At 40.8% G+C, this 15478-nt stretch overlaps 1 protein-coding gene across 5 annotated transcripts; it reads left to right on the top strand.

Moving 5' to 3' along the window:
• The first annotated feature begins 87 nt into the window (after positions 1 to 87).
• Positions 88 to 15206, top strand: INPP5K (inositol polyphosphate-5-phosphatase K). 5 transcript variants are annotated; one of them, XM_066333302.1, is made up of 14 exons: positions 130 to 261; positions 1781 to 2185; positions 2352 to 2459; positions 3084 to 3192; positions 5634 to 5750; positions 6057 to 6229; positions 6823 to 6934; positions 7443 to 7552; positions 9820 to 10009; positions 10256 to 10393; positions 10875 to 10958; positions 11625 to 11729; positions 12738 to 12822; positions 14665 to 15206. In XM_066333302.1, exons 2-14 carry the CDS (start codon positions 1911 to 1913, stop codon positions 14700 to 14702), a joined length of 1644 nt encoding a protein of 547 aa, XP_066189399.1. In that variant the 5' UTR covers positions 130 to 261; positions 1781 to 1910; the 3' UTR covers positions 14703 to 15206. The 5 variants fall into 5 exon arrangements, with proteins under 5 accessions (XP_066189400.1, XP_066189399.1, XP_066189398.1 ...); XM_066333301.1 differs by having other exon boundaries at positions 141 to 261; positions 1888 to 2185; XM_066333303.1 differs by lacking the exon at positions 1781 to 2185 and having other exon boundaries at positions 88 to 261.
• Positions 15207 to 15478: the final 272 nt, after the last annotated feature.

Raw genomic sequence — 15478 nt, 5'->3', positions numbered from 1 at the left:
TTTGAGAGGGGGAAGGCCTCGGGGCCGTGCCGGGGCTGCTGTGGGTCCTCCCGGCCGCCAGGGGGCGCCGTGTGCGGTGCGTGCCCGCCCCCGCGCGGCGCGGCGATGGGCGCAGGGCGCTGAGGGCGGCGCGGAGGCCGCGGCCGGGCCGTGTGAGAGGAGCGCGGGCGGCTCCGCCGGCCCCTTCCCGTCCTTCGGGCAGCGCTTCCCTGCGGGACCCCCGGGCATGGAGACCGCGGCCCTTCCCGGCAAGGAGTTGAGGTGAGCGCTGGGCGCGGAGGGGCTGCTCGAGGCGCGGCTCTGAGGGCGGCTCCGAAAAGTGGCCCCAAGCGGTTACGTAAATGGGCGAGAATTAGCGAAACTTGTGTATGTGCTTATTAGATGGGAGTTACAGGAATTGGCGGCGTTACGTAGTCATATGAAATAGAGGAGAAAAGCTGATTTTCTGGTACTGGAGTGGTTCTGGGAGGCTTATGGGGCATTTCTGGGCGCTTGGGACTTCCCGGAGCTCTGTTAATGTGTAATGAGGGCACGAGCATCTGCACTGTTGTAATGGACCGAGTGTTTCGAACTTGTCACTTTCTGTGGGGAACAAGAAGCCTGAGTAAATATTGAGCTACTGCTTTTACGGTGTTTTTACAATGTATCTTCACTCTGTGTCGGTGTCCTGTCTGGGCTCGATTCCCTACAGAAACCTGCTTAGATGGGATTTGGGTAACAGGCTGTGACAGGAAAATTAAAAAAAAAAAAAAAAACCAAACCAACAAGCTGACAAGAGCTTAAATATCTCAAAAATCCTCTGAAGGCTTTATTATGAGCACTGTGACCCTGAGAAATTCTCCGCTATTGAGTCATTTGGGGATTAGCAGCGGTGGTGCTAAGTAATGCCCTCAGTAGGTTGGTTGTATTTAGGACGATGTTTGTTTCTACCTCCGCGATCAGTGCTGTGGTCACTGGGCACCTCGAGGAATTGAATTTCTGTCAGTAGTGACTGATGGCGTCAACATCATTTCAGTTTTGTTCAATCAGGTAATTGTCTTACCAAATTAGTAACTGGAGAGTGTTCCCAAGTGAGACATCTCCGCTGGCAGAATTAGATCTGCTGCCTGCCTACTTTTTTTTGTTTTAATTCCCTTGAAGTTTGTTTTGAAGTAGCTTTTGGGTGACTTCAGTGTAGTCTTACAAAGATACACTATTAGTGAGGGAAATTATGGATCATTTTAATCCGTTATGCAAAGTAGTTTTCCAGCTTTTCTGCACACATTGTGTGTCACCTTGAGCAGGTAGTTGATCGTACTATAAAAACACAGCCTTAGTAATAGGTGTATATTGGTGGGATTCACTAATTATCAGTGTTTATAAGGTCATTATAGAACCCTAAGATGGATGGAAAATTATTATTTTTTAAGCCTGTCATGTAACAAGACTGAGAGGAAAGCGAATCACTTTTTAGAAGCTCTAGTACTGAAATTACCGTTTTGTAAAGATAGAGCAGATGAGTGCTATGAGGTGAATGTTGAGAGGAGCAGTGGCTTTGCTTGGTTCTGATCAGAACTTTGAATATTTGGGAGCTGGAGATTACATTTCTCCTTGCCTAGACAGGCACATGATCGATTCAAATCAACAATAAAATCTTTTAAACCTTGAGCTCATCGAATTAACCACATTAAATCTATTATGAAAAAACCAATTCACTGTGGGTGGTAAGATGTGATTGCAGCTTTTGTAACAACCCAGCGAGCGTGGTGGGAACGCCACAGTTTGGTTTTTTTTCCTCCAGCACTGCTGCACCTACATTTCTCCTTTTGTGCTGCAAGCAATGCCGAATTCCAGTGCACCTGGAAAGACTCTTATCAATCTCTTGCTTTTAACGGGCCGGTCCTTCAGGGCGTAGCTTTAGCTGGGAGCAGATGGCATCGCCGAGCGGCGAGGATGCCTTGGAGCCCTGCGAGGGGCTCTCCCTGCCCGATGCCGAGAACCTGCCCAGCCCGCGCAGCCGCTCCGCCAGCATCAGCAGCACGGGCTCCAGCGGCCGCCTGCAGCTCCGGCACAGGGTGGCACAGCTGATGGCCTGCGTGGAGGACATCAGCTCCGACGACGAGATCCACGAGGAAGTGTCTCGCACTCTGGATGAAGCTTTCCTCATCTGGGGGAAAAAGCTGAAGGATAAGTGGCAAGAATTCAGGTTTTGCTCGCTCCCAGCTCTTTGTTTTTTTTATGCTGGTGACTAGAGATAGATGAGGAGTGACAGAAATTCTGTAGGGAAATTAGAACGTTCTTAGAGTTGGTTGCCTGCCTGTCCACGTTTCAATTTTAGCGTTGGTTTTGTGTGGTTTTCTGTTTGTTTTCAGACTACACTTAGTTACCTGGAATGTGGGCACAGCTTCTCCCCCTCCCGATGTCACGAGTTTACTTCAGCTCAACTCGCTGGGCAGCACCACGGATATGTACGTTATAGGGTGAGTGATGTTAAAGAACTTGCTCTGTGAATTTATTGCAAAACTGCTGGGTCTCTGCATGGTCTGTTTTGGGAGGACTGTGTGATGGGGATCACTGCCTGGGAGATGGCTTAACACTATTGCTTCCACAGGGTGAAGACTCACTTAGTCTAACTAACAGAGGACTAACTTAGAACAGAGATGATTTAGCAGTTAGCTGCTGCTGTGTGGTGACAGAATGCGGAATATCTTTTTTCTTAACACACAAAAAGTTTGGGCTGCTGTTTCCTTTGTTAGGATGTTCATTTTGATATGAAAGTTAGTGGAAAATTATCATGTTTTAAGGGAATTAGTGCAAGCTCCTTACACACAATCTGCCACTGTGTTTTCCAAACTGTGTTGAAATGCTGAAGTCCTGACAATCAAGTTGTTTGTTGTAACACATCTTGAGTTAAACTCTATTTTTAGGTGTATATAACCTCCTTTAATTTTGTTTTCCTCAGCATCAGGTGTGTTAAATCTGTGTGTGGGTTAAACTGCTTGAGTGAGAAACTGAACAGCGATAAATTTCTGGGGTCTGTGTTCTGCAGAGTTCCTGTGAATTCTGTCCAACTGGTGCAATGTGAATAATTGTGATATATTCAGCTTACAGGAGGTGAATTCAAAAATCACAACTTTCCTGTCTGACTTGGCATTTGATGATCCATGGAGCATTTTTTTCATGACTGTCTTGTCTCCACTGGGATATATGAAGGTAATTATTTACGTCTCTTAAGTGTCACAGCACTGAAGGAAAATGCCTTAAATCTTTTTCCTCAGATTATCCATAGAAGATAAGCTGATGGTGTTTTTGCAGGTGTCTGTCACTACAAGTACAGTAGAAGTGATTCTTCATCACACATGTTTTTTCTCGTGATGTGAATTCATATTGAACGGCCTATTTCCTGTGGCCACAATATCTTTATCTCATTTGTAGAGAAGTTTTTTGCTGTGTGCAATATTGGGGAACTGTACTGTGATGTATCTAATGTTGTCTTGCACTATAAATATCCCAAGCAATGGCAATGTTGATGAAGATTAATAAGGCTCCTTTATCTGGTCTTTTTCCAGTTTGTTTGCAGGTGAGAATAAATTGCACGTTTGTAAAATAGGATTTTAGTGGGTGTATATATTTACCTGAGGACTTAATTTTTGGTTGAAGACTAACAACATTATATGAGAATTTAAATTATAAGATCTTGGGGTAATATCAGGGACATAAGATCAGCTAAAGTCCTGGCTATTTTAGTGATGTACAATCAACTTAGGAAGATATCCTGAATTTTTCTAGTAAAGAGAAATTAAAAGCCTTTTGTAGTGATTCTCCAAACCAAGCATTATTTCAGGCTGATTTTGCTGAGGTGATTGCATTATCTGCATGCTAATCGGACTCAGTAGTTGTGCTGTTCTTTCAGTTGTAATTAAACAAAACAAAGGACCCATTGGGAATTACAAAAAGGAAAAAACCCACATTGTTCACTCTGCCCTAAGTCATTGCTGATAAAAATTCAAAATGTGGCCGTGGGCTGACATTCAGGCCCTGTATACACACAGTTAAAAGAATTCCTGCTGGTATGCCTGGCTGATTTTGAATTCTAATTTATTACTGAGGCAGTTTGGAGCCCACTAATGAATGGATGCTGCCACCTAATGGCTTTCAGCAGGACTTGATTAGCTCTAATAATAAGGGGGAGCTGTCAGGCCGGGTCAAAATCAAACCAGGCAGCAAGAAAAGGAAAGGTTATCCCAGGACTCAGGCAGGAATTTGGCTGAGCAGGAGAGGAGCAGTTACCCCTTGGCTGACCTGTGAGGAGGTTGGGTGTGGAGGGATAGGTGTCACCCTTGGGACATTCTGTCCCCTCAGTAACTGGGTCTGTTTTCAGAGTGTTCAATTGGTCACAGTCAATTCTTCCATCATCCACAGGATCGTGTTCCCTCTGTGCAGGAGCTTTGCTTGATTTGGCTCTAAGGACTGGTGCTGGTTCCAGCAGGGGAGGGGTCAGAGCCTTGTGGTGTTCAGGATGATCTGGAGAAATGTCTGGGGACTGCCCACAGCAGAGTGAAACAAAGCAAATAAATAATAAAAGGACTCAAAGGTCTTGGTACCTCATGAATGTAATTACGGAAAGTAGAATGCTGACTAATAAAATATTCATGCATCATTAGTAATTGCAATCCATTGTTTCAGTATTGTGTGGTATTTTGTTGGGTTCAAGGACACTGAAAGCATTAAAATATATTCTGAAGTCATTTAATTGTGTAACATAGGGAAACAAAGGAAGAATTCTGTTTTAAATTTTGGGCTGAATTTTTGTGCTTCTCCAGCACTTGTATAGTCAATTTTATTCTAATGTAGTCTGTTTCTAAATTAATCCAGCATAAAATTGAACTACAGTTAATGTATTTCAATGTCTGTATTTTAAATTGAATCATCATCATTAAACAAACACAATGAATTTTGTGTCTCATGCCAGGAACATTGTAAAGTCCATAAATGTTCAATGAAGGACATCTTTATTAGACTATTTCCACACACACAAACAAAACCAAACCACAAAAGCCTCGTGTCTTATGTGCTCCCTAAGTGTTTGGTAAATCAGATTTTACAGGCACTGCAGGCAGGAGTTTCTGCTGTTTGCAGTTCATTTTGTTTGCAGATGCCTGGAATTGACTGCTGTGCTTTTGAGGCATTTAATGGCATTTAGAACATTTAATTATCTGCTCAAGAGTGCTTCAGTTTGAAAAACTTGCTGCTGTTGGAGGATTTGTAGGTATGAGTTATAAAGCTTTTATGTGAAAAGTGAATTATTTGGTCCTTCATGAGTAGGATTCTTCAAGACAGAAACAAGAGGCTGGTGAGGCAGAATAAAAGTCCTTAAAGAGATTTGGGCAGGTGCATGTTTTGAGGTCAACTTCAGATTGAAATATGATGTTAGAACTACCTTAATTAGCTGAGGAATTGATCAGATTTGTTTATAAGGAACATATTTTTCACAGCACTGAAATGAGTCTGCATTAACTCTGTCACAGTATTGAGGCTACCCTTGGTGAGAGAATTGCATGACTTCTGCTGTGGCCTTCTTCACCTGAAAGCTCCTGTGAAGTAAACCCAAGGAGCTGCTGGAAATGAGCATTTTTTGTTTTCTGTCTCCCCAGCTGTCCTCAGTTCGTATGCAGGGGCTGCTGCTCCTGATCTTCGTGAAGCACGTGCACCTTCCCTTCATCCGGGACATCCACACCCACTACACCCGCACAGGCCTCTATGGCTACTGGGTAAGGGCTGTTCCTGCTTACTGATGGTGCTGTGTGCCTCCCCCTGGGTCCGTGCTGGGACACAGGACGTGGGGCTTAATTAAAAATTAATAACCTGACAAGCAGACTCATTGGTTTGAACCTCGTGTGCAGCGCAGACCGTGATTTCAGATTTCGGTTTATTTGCTGAGACGCAACAAGTTGTGTAGGAAGAAATTGTACTGATTTAAATCTTAATTGCAAGATTTCAGAAGTGATAGGTGGTGTTAGTTACGTTTGCAGGCATTGAGTGCAGTTTCAGGGAATGCTGTTGATCTCCCATGCCAGGGGAACAAAGGAGGAGTCAGCATCCGCATGTCTGTCTTTGGGCACACGGTCTGCTTCATGAACTGCCACTTGCCAGCTCACATAGAGAACACAGAGCAGCGACTGGATGACTTTGAGAAAATCCTGGAAATGCAGTTTGAAGGAGAGGGTATTCCAAGTCCCTTGGATCATGAGTGAGTTCTGTGTTGTTTTTATGTATTATAAGGTAAACTGCTGCGCTGAAGAGCTTTGGGTTTGGATTTTTCATCTGTCATTTTATTTTAAATATCCCTTCAGCCTTGAACCCCGAACCACTGGGAGGAAAAGAAAACCTGAAGGACAGATGTCTGTTTTACAAGACTCTTTTCTTCCAGTCTCTGGTTACATTCATTTGTTAGCATATAGACTGTACATGTCATGCAGGAAAGCTTTAGAAACTAAAGCCTGTTTATACCAAAAATCCTTTAGGTTGCTGTTCAATGTTCAGAGACGTAAGACTCAGGAGAAGTTAATATTCAGGCAGTAATAAGCAAGCAGCAAGAATGCAAGGGACTTAATTTGCTGTTTCAATTACTTCAGTTTTTGTTTTTTTGTTTAGCAGCAGGTTGTCCCTGTGTAAGCTTATCTATAACTACTTAATGTTTGTGCTTAAGCTGTTTGTATTAAGAAATAAAAGTGATTAGAGCACCTAATTAGTGTAATGGCTACTATTCTATCAAATTCTTCCCTTGAGTTAATAGATTCATATAAATCTTCCTTGTTTGATGCATTTTGGTTTGGTTTTAAGGGTTCTCTTCTGGTTTGGAGATCTAAACTTCCGGATAGCAGATTATGGGATACACTTTGTCAGAGAATCAATCAATAACAAGCGTTTCAGTGTGCTCTGGGAAAAGGACCAGGTAGGTTGGCTCAGTCTCTTTGGGGGTTTGGTTTTAATGCTCACAAACATGACGTGGTAGTTAAATTACACCTTGAGCTTCTAATTTCTGTTAAAGAACACAAACTAGAGCCATCATGAGATAGAACATGAGGTGGTTATAAAGCCTCAGTTAATTGCAAACCTTTTCTGCTTTTGTGCAGTTTCTTATTCATTTACAATGCTCATGTTTGACTGGAGATTTCTTTGAACTTCATGCCTTCTCAGTTCCCCACATTCATCTTTCCTCTTCTCCCAAGAATTCTTTATAAGAGAACCTTATTCTGGATTTTGTTTTGGGTAGAATTGCCTCTAAACTTTCAGATGGATTGTGTCAAGAGTTCTGGTTATAACAAAGAGGCCCTTCTGAATTTACCTTTCCAGTGTTGTACTGAATGCAATGTTGATTCTTGGAAGATGCTTTCCCAATCATTCTTTAAGCTCTGATTTTTTTAAACATAATCTTTAATAGTTACTTTTTATTTCTGCAGTTAAATATGGCAAAAAAGAAGGAAGCTTTTCTGAGGGAATTCAAAGAGGGTCCTCTGCTGTTTAAGCCCACCTACAAGTTTGACCTTTACTCGGACGTCTATGACACAAGGTAAAAGATGAAATGAGTTTAGACATGGAGTATGAGAGTGAATGTGGTGCTTGGTTAAATATCACTTCAGTAATCAGCAAACCTGAATTTCCTCAGTGTACTGGGGCTGTTGAGCTGTTCTGTTAGGCTTGGATTGATCAAATCTGAATAAATGAATAGTTTTGGCTGAAGAAGCTGGAGCCTCCTGATTGTAAAGTAATGAAACAACCCAGCTGCCTTTTTGGAAAGACTAGACTGACAAAATAAATGAGCACTTGTTTAAGCTGCCTCTGTTTTGTTCTTTCCTACTAAAAGTGCTCGTTGGTTGTCAGAAAGGAGCAAAAGAATAATTATCTGTCATTTTTGTTTCCCTTCTCTGCTTAAGCATTTCATTTGATATGCTGGTAATTGAAAATAAATGTATATTTATCTTTATCGATTATTTTAAGTTGAAGATGGAGTATCTTAAATTACCAAAGTTTTTCTGTGATATTAAAGTCTGTTTGTTAAGTATTAGTCTTATGTTTCCACAGAAGGATAAGTTCCTGTCCAAACAGGGTTTTGTACTGATCTTTTTCTTTACTTCCAGAGAACAGAAGTCCCTGTTTTGGTTTAAGTAAGAAGACAGCTTTCTGAATTTTGTAGTATTTTTAATATTTCACAATCAAAACAAGGCTCCATCTGAGCTTTTGCTTTGATTGTTGTGAAATATTTGAAAATCAGATGACAGCTGATTTTCTTTAGGGATTTTCTTAACCTGTCTGAAAGCTGCAGTGTTATCTACTCTGCTGTTGCACTTAACCTTGGAAGGCATGGAAGCAAAGGCATTTTGCTTCCTAATTGAATATAAAGAAATGTAATGGGACCAACAGTAAATTCATCTAACAAAAAAGACTTAATCCAAACCTGGACATTTTACAAATGATTCATAACCTAGTTGTCTGTATTGGCTGATTTAAAGAACAAAAAATGTGGTTGAATGTTCTGTGTGCATCCTGCTGCTGTTCAAGCTACCAGAGAGACTTTGCTCACATGGGAGTGACCAGCAAACCTCAAGGCAAGCCCCCTGCAAAAGTAGCTTTTACTGAAGCCCACAGAATTTTATTTTTGATGCTCTTTCAGTGTGAATTCTGAGGGTTGGTTTCCCATCTAATACCCCATTTTCTCTAAAACAGTGAGTGTTTCACCATAAGCTGTTCTTTTGGTATTTTCCTGCACAGCAGAGCAGACATCTGGCATCTCCTGAAGATTTCTGTCGGTTTATAGAATTACTGCAGTAAGTGGGACAAGGGCCCTTAGTCATTTCATATCTTTCCACCTTATTAAAGGTGGGAAGGGGTAAAGCAAAATTATATTGAATATTGAACTAAATAGCCTTGGTTTTGTTATTTAAAGTTATTAAACTGACAGTTTTCCTTACACATCCTGCTTTTAACTTTTATAATCCAATCCAGTCCATTCTAATTCCTCTTCCATAGGGTATGATCTTTTCTCCATTTCAATTTGAAGTGATCCACCCCTCCAGAGAGTTGCTGTTAAGCCTTCCTCCCACCACAGAGAGAACCACAGAGGGCTCATGTCTTCTGGTGTAATTTTTATGGTCTAAAAGGAAACTCTGCGTTGTGATAAGTTTGATGTATAGCACAGTTGCAGGCACATCTTCCTTGATTATGAAATTTTGAAAGCCTGTTGTTATGAGATAGCAGTAGCTTGCAAACATGAAATGCAGGCTGGTACAATTTAGAGGAACTTCTAAATAAAGCATTGCTGTGGCACCTGTGATTACCATAAGCTACCCAAGTTTCCCAAGTTTCTCCTGTCTTCTGTTGTGAAAAGAAACTTGCTCTCAAATATTTTGAATAATTTCAAACGTCATTCAGACTCTTCCTTATTCCTTATTTTTACGTCCTCATTTCTCAGAATATCTCTATGTTTGGAGCCTGGGGCAGTTGCTGTATTATCTCAGTGTTCATGCATGTTTTTACAGGGTTTTAGGAGAAAGTATCATTTCCTGTATGAAGCCAACTAACCCACTGAAACGTCCTTCTCCCCTTCATTTTACTCCTCTTGCAGAAAGCCTTGAAACTGATCTGTGTTGAATGGAGTTCAAATTAAGGAAATGCTGGTTGAAAAAAACATTTAACAGAGCTGTAAAATGAAGCTTGGCTATGATTGCCTCCTTTTATTAATATGTATCTCACAGTCTTTGAGTAGATTTTGCGCAGCATTCTTAGCTTTTGGCAACTTGTTTCTGTGCTCATTTCAGTTTTTATCTTGTATTTTTGCAGTGAGAAGAAAAGAAAGCCAGCTTGGACTGATAGAATTCTATGGAAAGTGAGAAATAGCTATGAGGCATCAAAAGAAGGCGAATTCCCTGAAGAAGAGAACGCCATTTCTATTTCTCTGACTAACTATATCAGTCACATGAGCTATGGCATCAGTGATCACAAGCCTGTCACAGGAACTTTCAAGCTTGAGGTGTGCTGTCCCAGTTATGTTGTTAAGAAAAAGTTTATTTTACTCAGTGTTGCCTTACAGCAGCTGATTTCCTAAACCAAGATCTCAGTCTCATTCTGATCATAGTGAAGGCAGCAAATTGCTTTCATGTTATTTCCAGTCACTTAAAAAGTCCCACAGGTGGCAATTATATTAGAGGATAACTTGAAAAGAATAAGTGCAAGAATGACAGGCTTGACTGATTGAAACTGTTGTTTTTTTGTGTAGATGAAGCCTCTTGTGTCAGATCCCTTGGTGACGCTGAACGCCGAGGGCGAGTGGAGTGCAGAGCACGACGTTCTCATCCGCTACTCGGCCGTGCGCGAGTTCCCCAGCAGCGCCTGGGACTGGATTGGCCTCTTCCAGGTGATGGCACCTCATCCTGCCCCTTCAGCACACATGGGGAGCGACTGCACGAGGTCCTTGGGAGTTTGAGAGCACTCATTCTTGCTAGGGAAGAACTCCATGGAATAGTTGTGCCCTTGATTGCCGTTAGTTTCTGTGTGCTGGTACTTTAGCTCTGCAGTGTGTGTTTTTCCACACCCTTTGAATTCTCTGCTAAGATAATCTGGTTGTTTATTGAAGTAAAATGTTGCAGAAGCTCTGGAAAGGAGTTTATGCAACAAAAAAAAAAGGACAGAAATAAAAGTCAATGTAAGGATGAGAGAACACAGCAGTTCCACCCTCTCAGAAACAATCAATATGTGAATGCCCCAAAAATGTTTTGATCCGGAAGAGTGTTTTAATTACTTCAGTGAAACAGTAAACTTCTCTCACAGCTTTGTTTTTCATGTAGTATGGTTTTTGTTTTTATCAGGAAGCTGATGGTTTTTATCTTTCTCTGCAGATGAATTTCAGGCATGTGAAGGATTATGTTACTTATGCTTGGGTGGAAGATGATGAAATTGCTTCCAACAGAGACAGCAAACAGGTAAGTCAGTTGTATTTCTTTCTAATGCAGTTTCCCATAGAGTAGCATTGAAAGTCTCTTCCTTATCCCCTTCCCTCAGGGGTTCTGTATCCTCTTCCCAATTGAAGCTAATTTGGAACAATATTATTGTTTAAAATCCCTCTTCCTAATTCTTCATATTGAATGTTTGGTCCCTCTTTAAAAGGGTTGTCTGTTGTCTGTTACAAAGCTTTCTAGTAGTGATTACCTAAAGTGATTTAAACCAAACAAATAAAACTTACTTTGACGCAAATGAGATATATCTAGAGACACTTAACTGAACAAATAGAAGTTTGACAGGACAGAAGCAAACCAAGCTTGTGGATTGCTCTGCTGTTGCCACCAGGAGGCAGCTCCTCTCCCTCTGCTGCTCTGTGGCTTTGTCACTTCCCTTCCAACCACTCTGGGTCTCTTCTCCCTTGTCACTGAACCAAGCCAGCTTGCTGACACACTGAAGGATATTCCTTCTCCTCCCTGATTTCATTTTCAGATGGTTTCCTGAGTTATTTCTGTCTCCATCCGTTTTAGCTTACGTTTTAAAACTTGCTTATAAATAGCAAATACTGATTTTGACGGTGACCTGAATGGCTTTTTTGTGAACTTCTTTTTCTGTGGAAATTGCTCATTACCTGTTCTTATTCTTGCCAGGTTTACATGAGTGGTTCAGAAATACCTAAGATGGGAGGAGAATTTTTGCTTTGTTATTATAGCAATAATTTGCAGTCGATAGTTGGCATCAGTGAACCTTTTCAGGTAATATATTAGGAAGCATTAATTAATGCTGATGTGATTTTTTTTAAAAAATTATTACTTCTTTTGTTTTCATATGCATTTGAACCCAGCTGTGTTAATCCTTGGGAAGGAATTTTAAAAAGGATATGTCCTGACTAAAAAGTATTTGCTGATGTGCCGAAAGACTCTGAGTAACTGTTACAGCATTAACACAGCAGTGCAACAAGACAGGTTTCTCTCCCTCACTGTTCACTTTTGGAACTTCAGGCTCCCTCTTAGGTCCCCAGTTTCTGTAAAGATGACAAATCAAGTGCTGCCTAATTTCTGGCAGACTGTAAGTGAGCTCTTTGTGCTCCATTCTGTGATTTGCACCCAAGTGTTTCCTGTAAATTGTCACTTGAATTTGGGAAGGATGGGACAGCTGGACTCAAGGTATTTGATAACAGGCTCTTTTTAATTTTTGCAAGCATGACTTAACCTGCCCAAACAAGATGAACTGACCAAGCATTGCTGCTTCTACACAAGCACTGTTTTTTCCGGAATAATTTTGTTTGTGCATAATTTGCCATGCAGTCATGGCTCATGTGCTGGGGAATCACTGAAATAGGAATTCTTCATTGTTGATGAGGCTGCAGGGCTTTTAGAAGGCTGTGAAACCTCAGTCACTTAGGGGATATAATACTGAAAGTTGCTGGGCTGGCTGGTATCTCATTCCTATTTTATACTATAATTTTTTTTAGGTATTATATTCCTATTTTTCTCTGTATGGGTGAGAAACATGATAGAGTGGAGTATTTGTGTTGTCTCTGAGCTCAGGATCTATCAGAGATTGTGCAGGGTTTGTTGCCTTTCTTCTTGCCTGACATTTAATGTTTTGTTATCACTGTAGTCAATTTTTAGTAGATTTTTTTTAAATCTTCTCAATTATTTGCAAGCATGACAGACTTCTTTATATAATGGTATGGGTAATACAGAGCAACACAGTGCTTTTGAATTGTTAATTTGGTTTTTATCCTGTTTTTCTCCTAGATTCAGCCTAGCCAAACACCAACAGAAAAGGATCTGCCAGAGGAAGGGAGCAGTTTGCTGCAGAAACCTGACAATCCAGAATCAGGTGGTAATTCTGAGAGAAGAAAGGGCATTTAATGGTCCTGGTTCAGCAGTCAGATGATTCCTTATGTCTTAGTGATTGTAAGCTTTTACTCTTAGAAGATGGAGTAAGACAGGTAGGATTGTTCAGAACCTTTGGAAGCTTGTAGAGGATAATTTATTGTGGAAGTGGATATTTTTATTCTGGGGAGAGTAACTCTCTTGCACTGGATGAGAACTGTAAAATAGCACTTAAGGAATGCTGTATGTTTTAAGGTGATAGACATTTCTAATGCAATGATTTAGCCTAAGGAAGTTGCAATGTTTAATAAGATTTTAGGCTTGTTCCTTTTTTTTGTAGAGGATGTCTTATTTACAATGCAATATTTACTATGCTGTAACAATTTAATAATTGATTTCCAAATTTTGAGTTTAAATGAAGTTATTTAAAAATTATTTATTAGATACAGCTAGTTAGCTTGTTTTGAAATTTTATTTGACTTTCAAATGTAAGCTAATTACCTTTTGGGAAACACCAATGACAGCAGGTCACATCTGCTGACACAAAAAACAAAATCTTTGGAGTGTGTAAAGGCTCCATTGGTAGATCCTTCTCTTCATGCCTTACTGAGAACTCTTTGTAGGATTTTCCATTTCTGATTCTTCCAAATTGAAATACATTTATCAAAATGCACTATTCCTGATTTTTTTAAATTCTTCTTTTATAAAACAATTAAGCAATTTGCTTATTGCCTTTCTGCCCCTCATTAAAAAACGTAAAATAAACTCATTTTTATACCAGCTCCTGGCCTGGAGTGAGCCAGAATCTCACAACTTCTGAAGAAAATTGCAGAAGTTGAGAAATGCTTTAGCACAGATGAGCAGCCCATGGTTGATGATTTGGTATAATCTTTAAAAATTCTAAATCTCTTCAATTTATAGCAATCAGTCTGCAACTTTCTGTTATTCTAGAGGTGCTCAGACCTTTCTGTATCCTGTGCATTTGAGGGTGGAGATGGAATAAGAATTTTCCTGTACCTTTAGGAACCTGAAAGGTAGTTAGCTTCTGAAAGGGTCTTGTTTCTTGATGAGGAAATGGAGATCTTTGGAAAGGGTAGGAAAGGGCACCAACATTCCACAGAATCTCAGGCTGCAGTGCTGGGACAGAGCACTTTGAGGCTCCCATGTTCTGTATCCACAGCTCCCTCCCAGGTGTGGTGAGCAGAAAAGAGCAGATTTGGTTCAAGTGGAAGAGCAAGGAGTGTTGGGATGTTCATGCTGGAATTCTGCCTCAGAACTGAGTGGATCCCTTTTTGCTCTTTTTGCTCAAAGCCTTCTTTTTTTCAGGGTTGTTTTGAGATAGAAAGTTAACAGCTTGATAGGATAATTGTTTTGCTTTTATCATTCACTGTATAAAATCCTTTGAGGTCCAGGTGTCTTTGTGTCCTGTTGAAGCTCTGACATAGGTTTCTGGTTAGGTAGTTGCAGTGGGCTTTAGGAACACTTGGCCTCTGTAGGTTTTAGTTGTATCTCAGCTTGACTCTTGGTGTTGGGAACTGTTCCCAGTTGTGAGTAGTTGAGGGCAGGTTCAGAGGATACTGTGTTCATTGCATGGATTAACACTGCCTTGAGGTTTACAGTTTGTACATTCCTGTTACACTTTGGAACCATATTAGAAACAGTTTTCTCATTTATACTGGTCTCCCAAGAATTTGTTTTGCACTGAATCTTTCAGATATGTGACTTCTTATGGCAATTAGGGCATCAGACAAATCCCTGCTTTGAACTGCAGTACTTTCTGCAGTTCCTGAGTTGTGCTCTGTCTCTGGTTTCACTGGTGTAACTCTCTGACCATTCTCCATGCAAGGAGATTCTGTGGAGAGCCCGAAGAACAGTGAGCTTTGAATTCCAGACCACAGCTGGCGATTTACTGTGGACCAAGATCCAGTTTCTTCTAAGCAGGGTGCATCTGCTGGGCAGGAGCAGCTCAGAGGGATCCATGCAGCCTCTTTGCAGGGGCAAGACACTCGAGATCTTTTGTGTTTGTGGGAGCTGAGAACCCTCTGTCACTGGACACAGAAGCTGCATTTTGTAAATTGATCCTTTGAACCACGAGACTTCCCGGAAAATGCCCCCAGCAGCTGGGATTGGAACTGCTTGTGTGTAAGGAGGATGCTGCACAGAACTCTGCACTTCTCTCTTCAGTATTATGCACACAGAGGCACTTTTGTTTACTACTGTTACCTATGGTAGCTTTTCAAACTATTCCATGACCTGTAATGATGCAATTTCTGATGAAATTTATCTTTTCTTAAAACACCTTTAATTGGATGTTATAATCACTGGAAATGTTTTTATACTCATGTGTTTTTCTTTTCATGTACCTCTAAAATAAATCCTGGCAGTGAAGTGTCGTGCATGGCCTCTTAATTTGAGAAGGAACAGACTGGTTTGGGTGGGGAGGATTAATTTGTAACCTTTCTCTAAGGAACTTGTTCTGGTCATGTTTAATGCAGAGATGCTGATTTCCTTTTAGAAGGAAACCAGTAACAACCTATGTTAGGGCTTGGGCTGCAAAAGAAGAGCAAGGACAAATGCTATTTTGCCTTTGGACAAAGCAGATCCATCTTACTTTTTCCCTATTTCAATGAATCTAGTATTAAATGCTCTTGTGGTTTTGC

Source organism: Sylvia atricapilla, chromosome 20, assembly GCF_009819655.1.
Source record: "Sylvia atricapilla isolate bSylAtr1 chromosome 20, bSylAtr1.pri, whole genome shotgun sequence".
Classification (NCBI taxonomy): domain Eukaryota; kingdom Metazoa; phylum Chordata; class Aves; order Passeriformes; family Sylviidae; genus Sylvia; species Sylvia atricapilla.
This window is presented reverse-complemented; position numbering and strand designations above follow the sequence as displayed.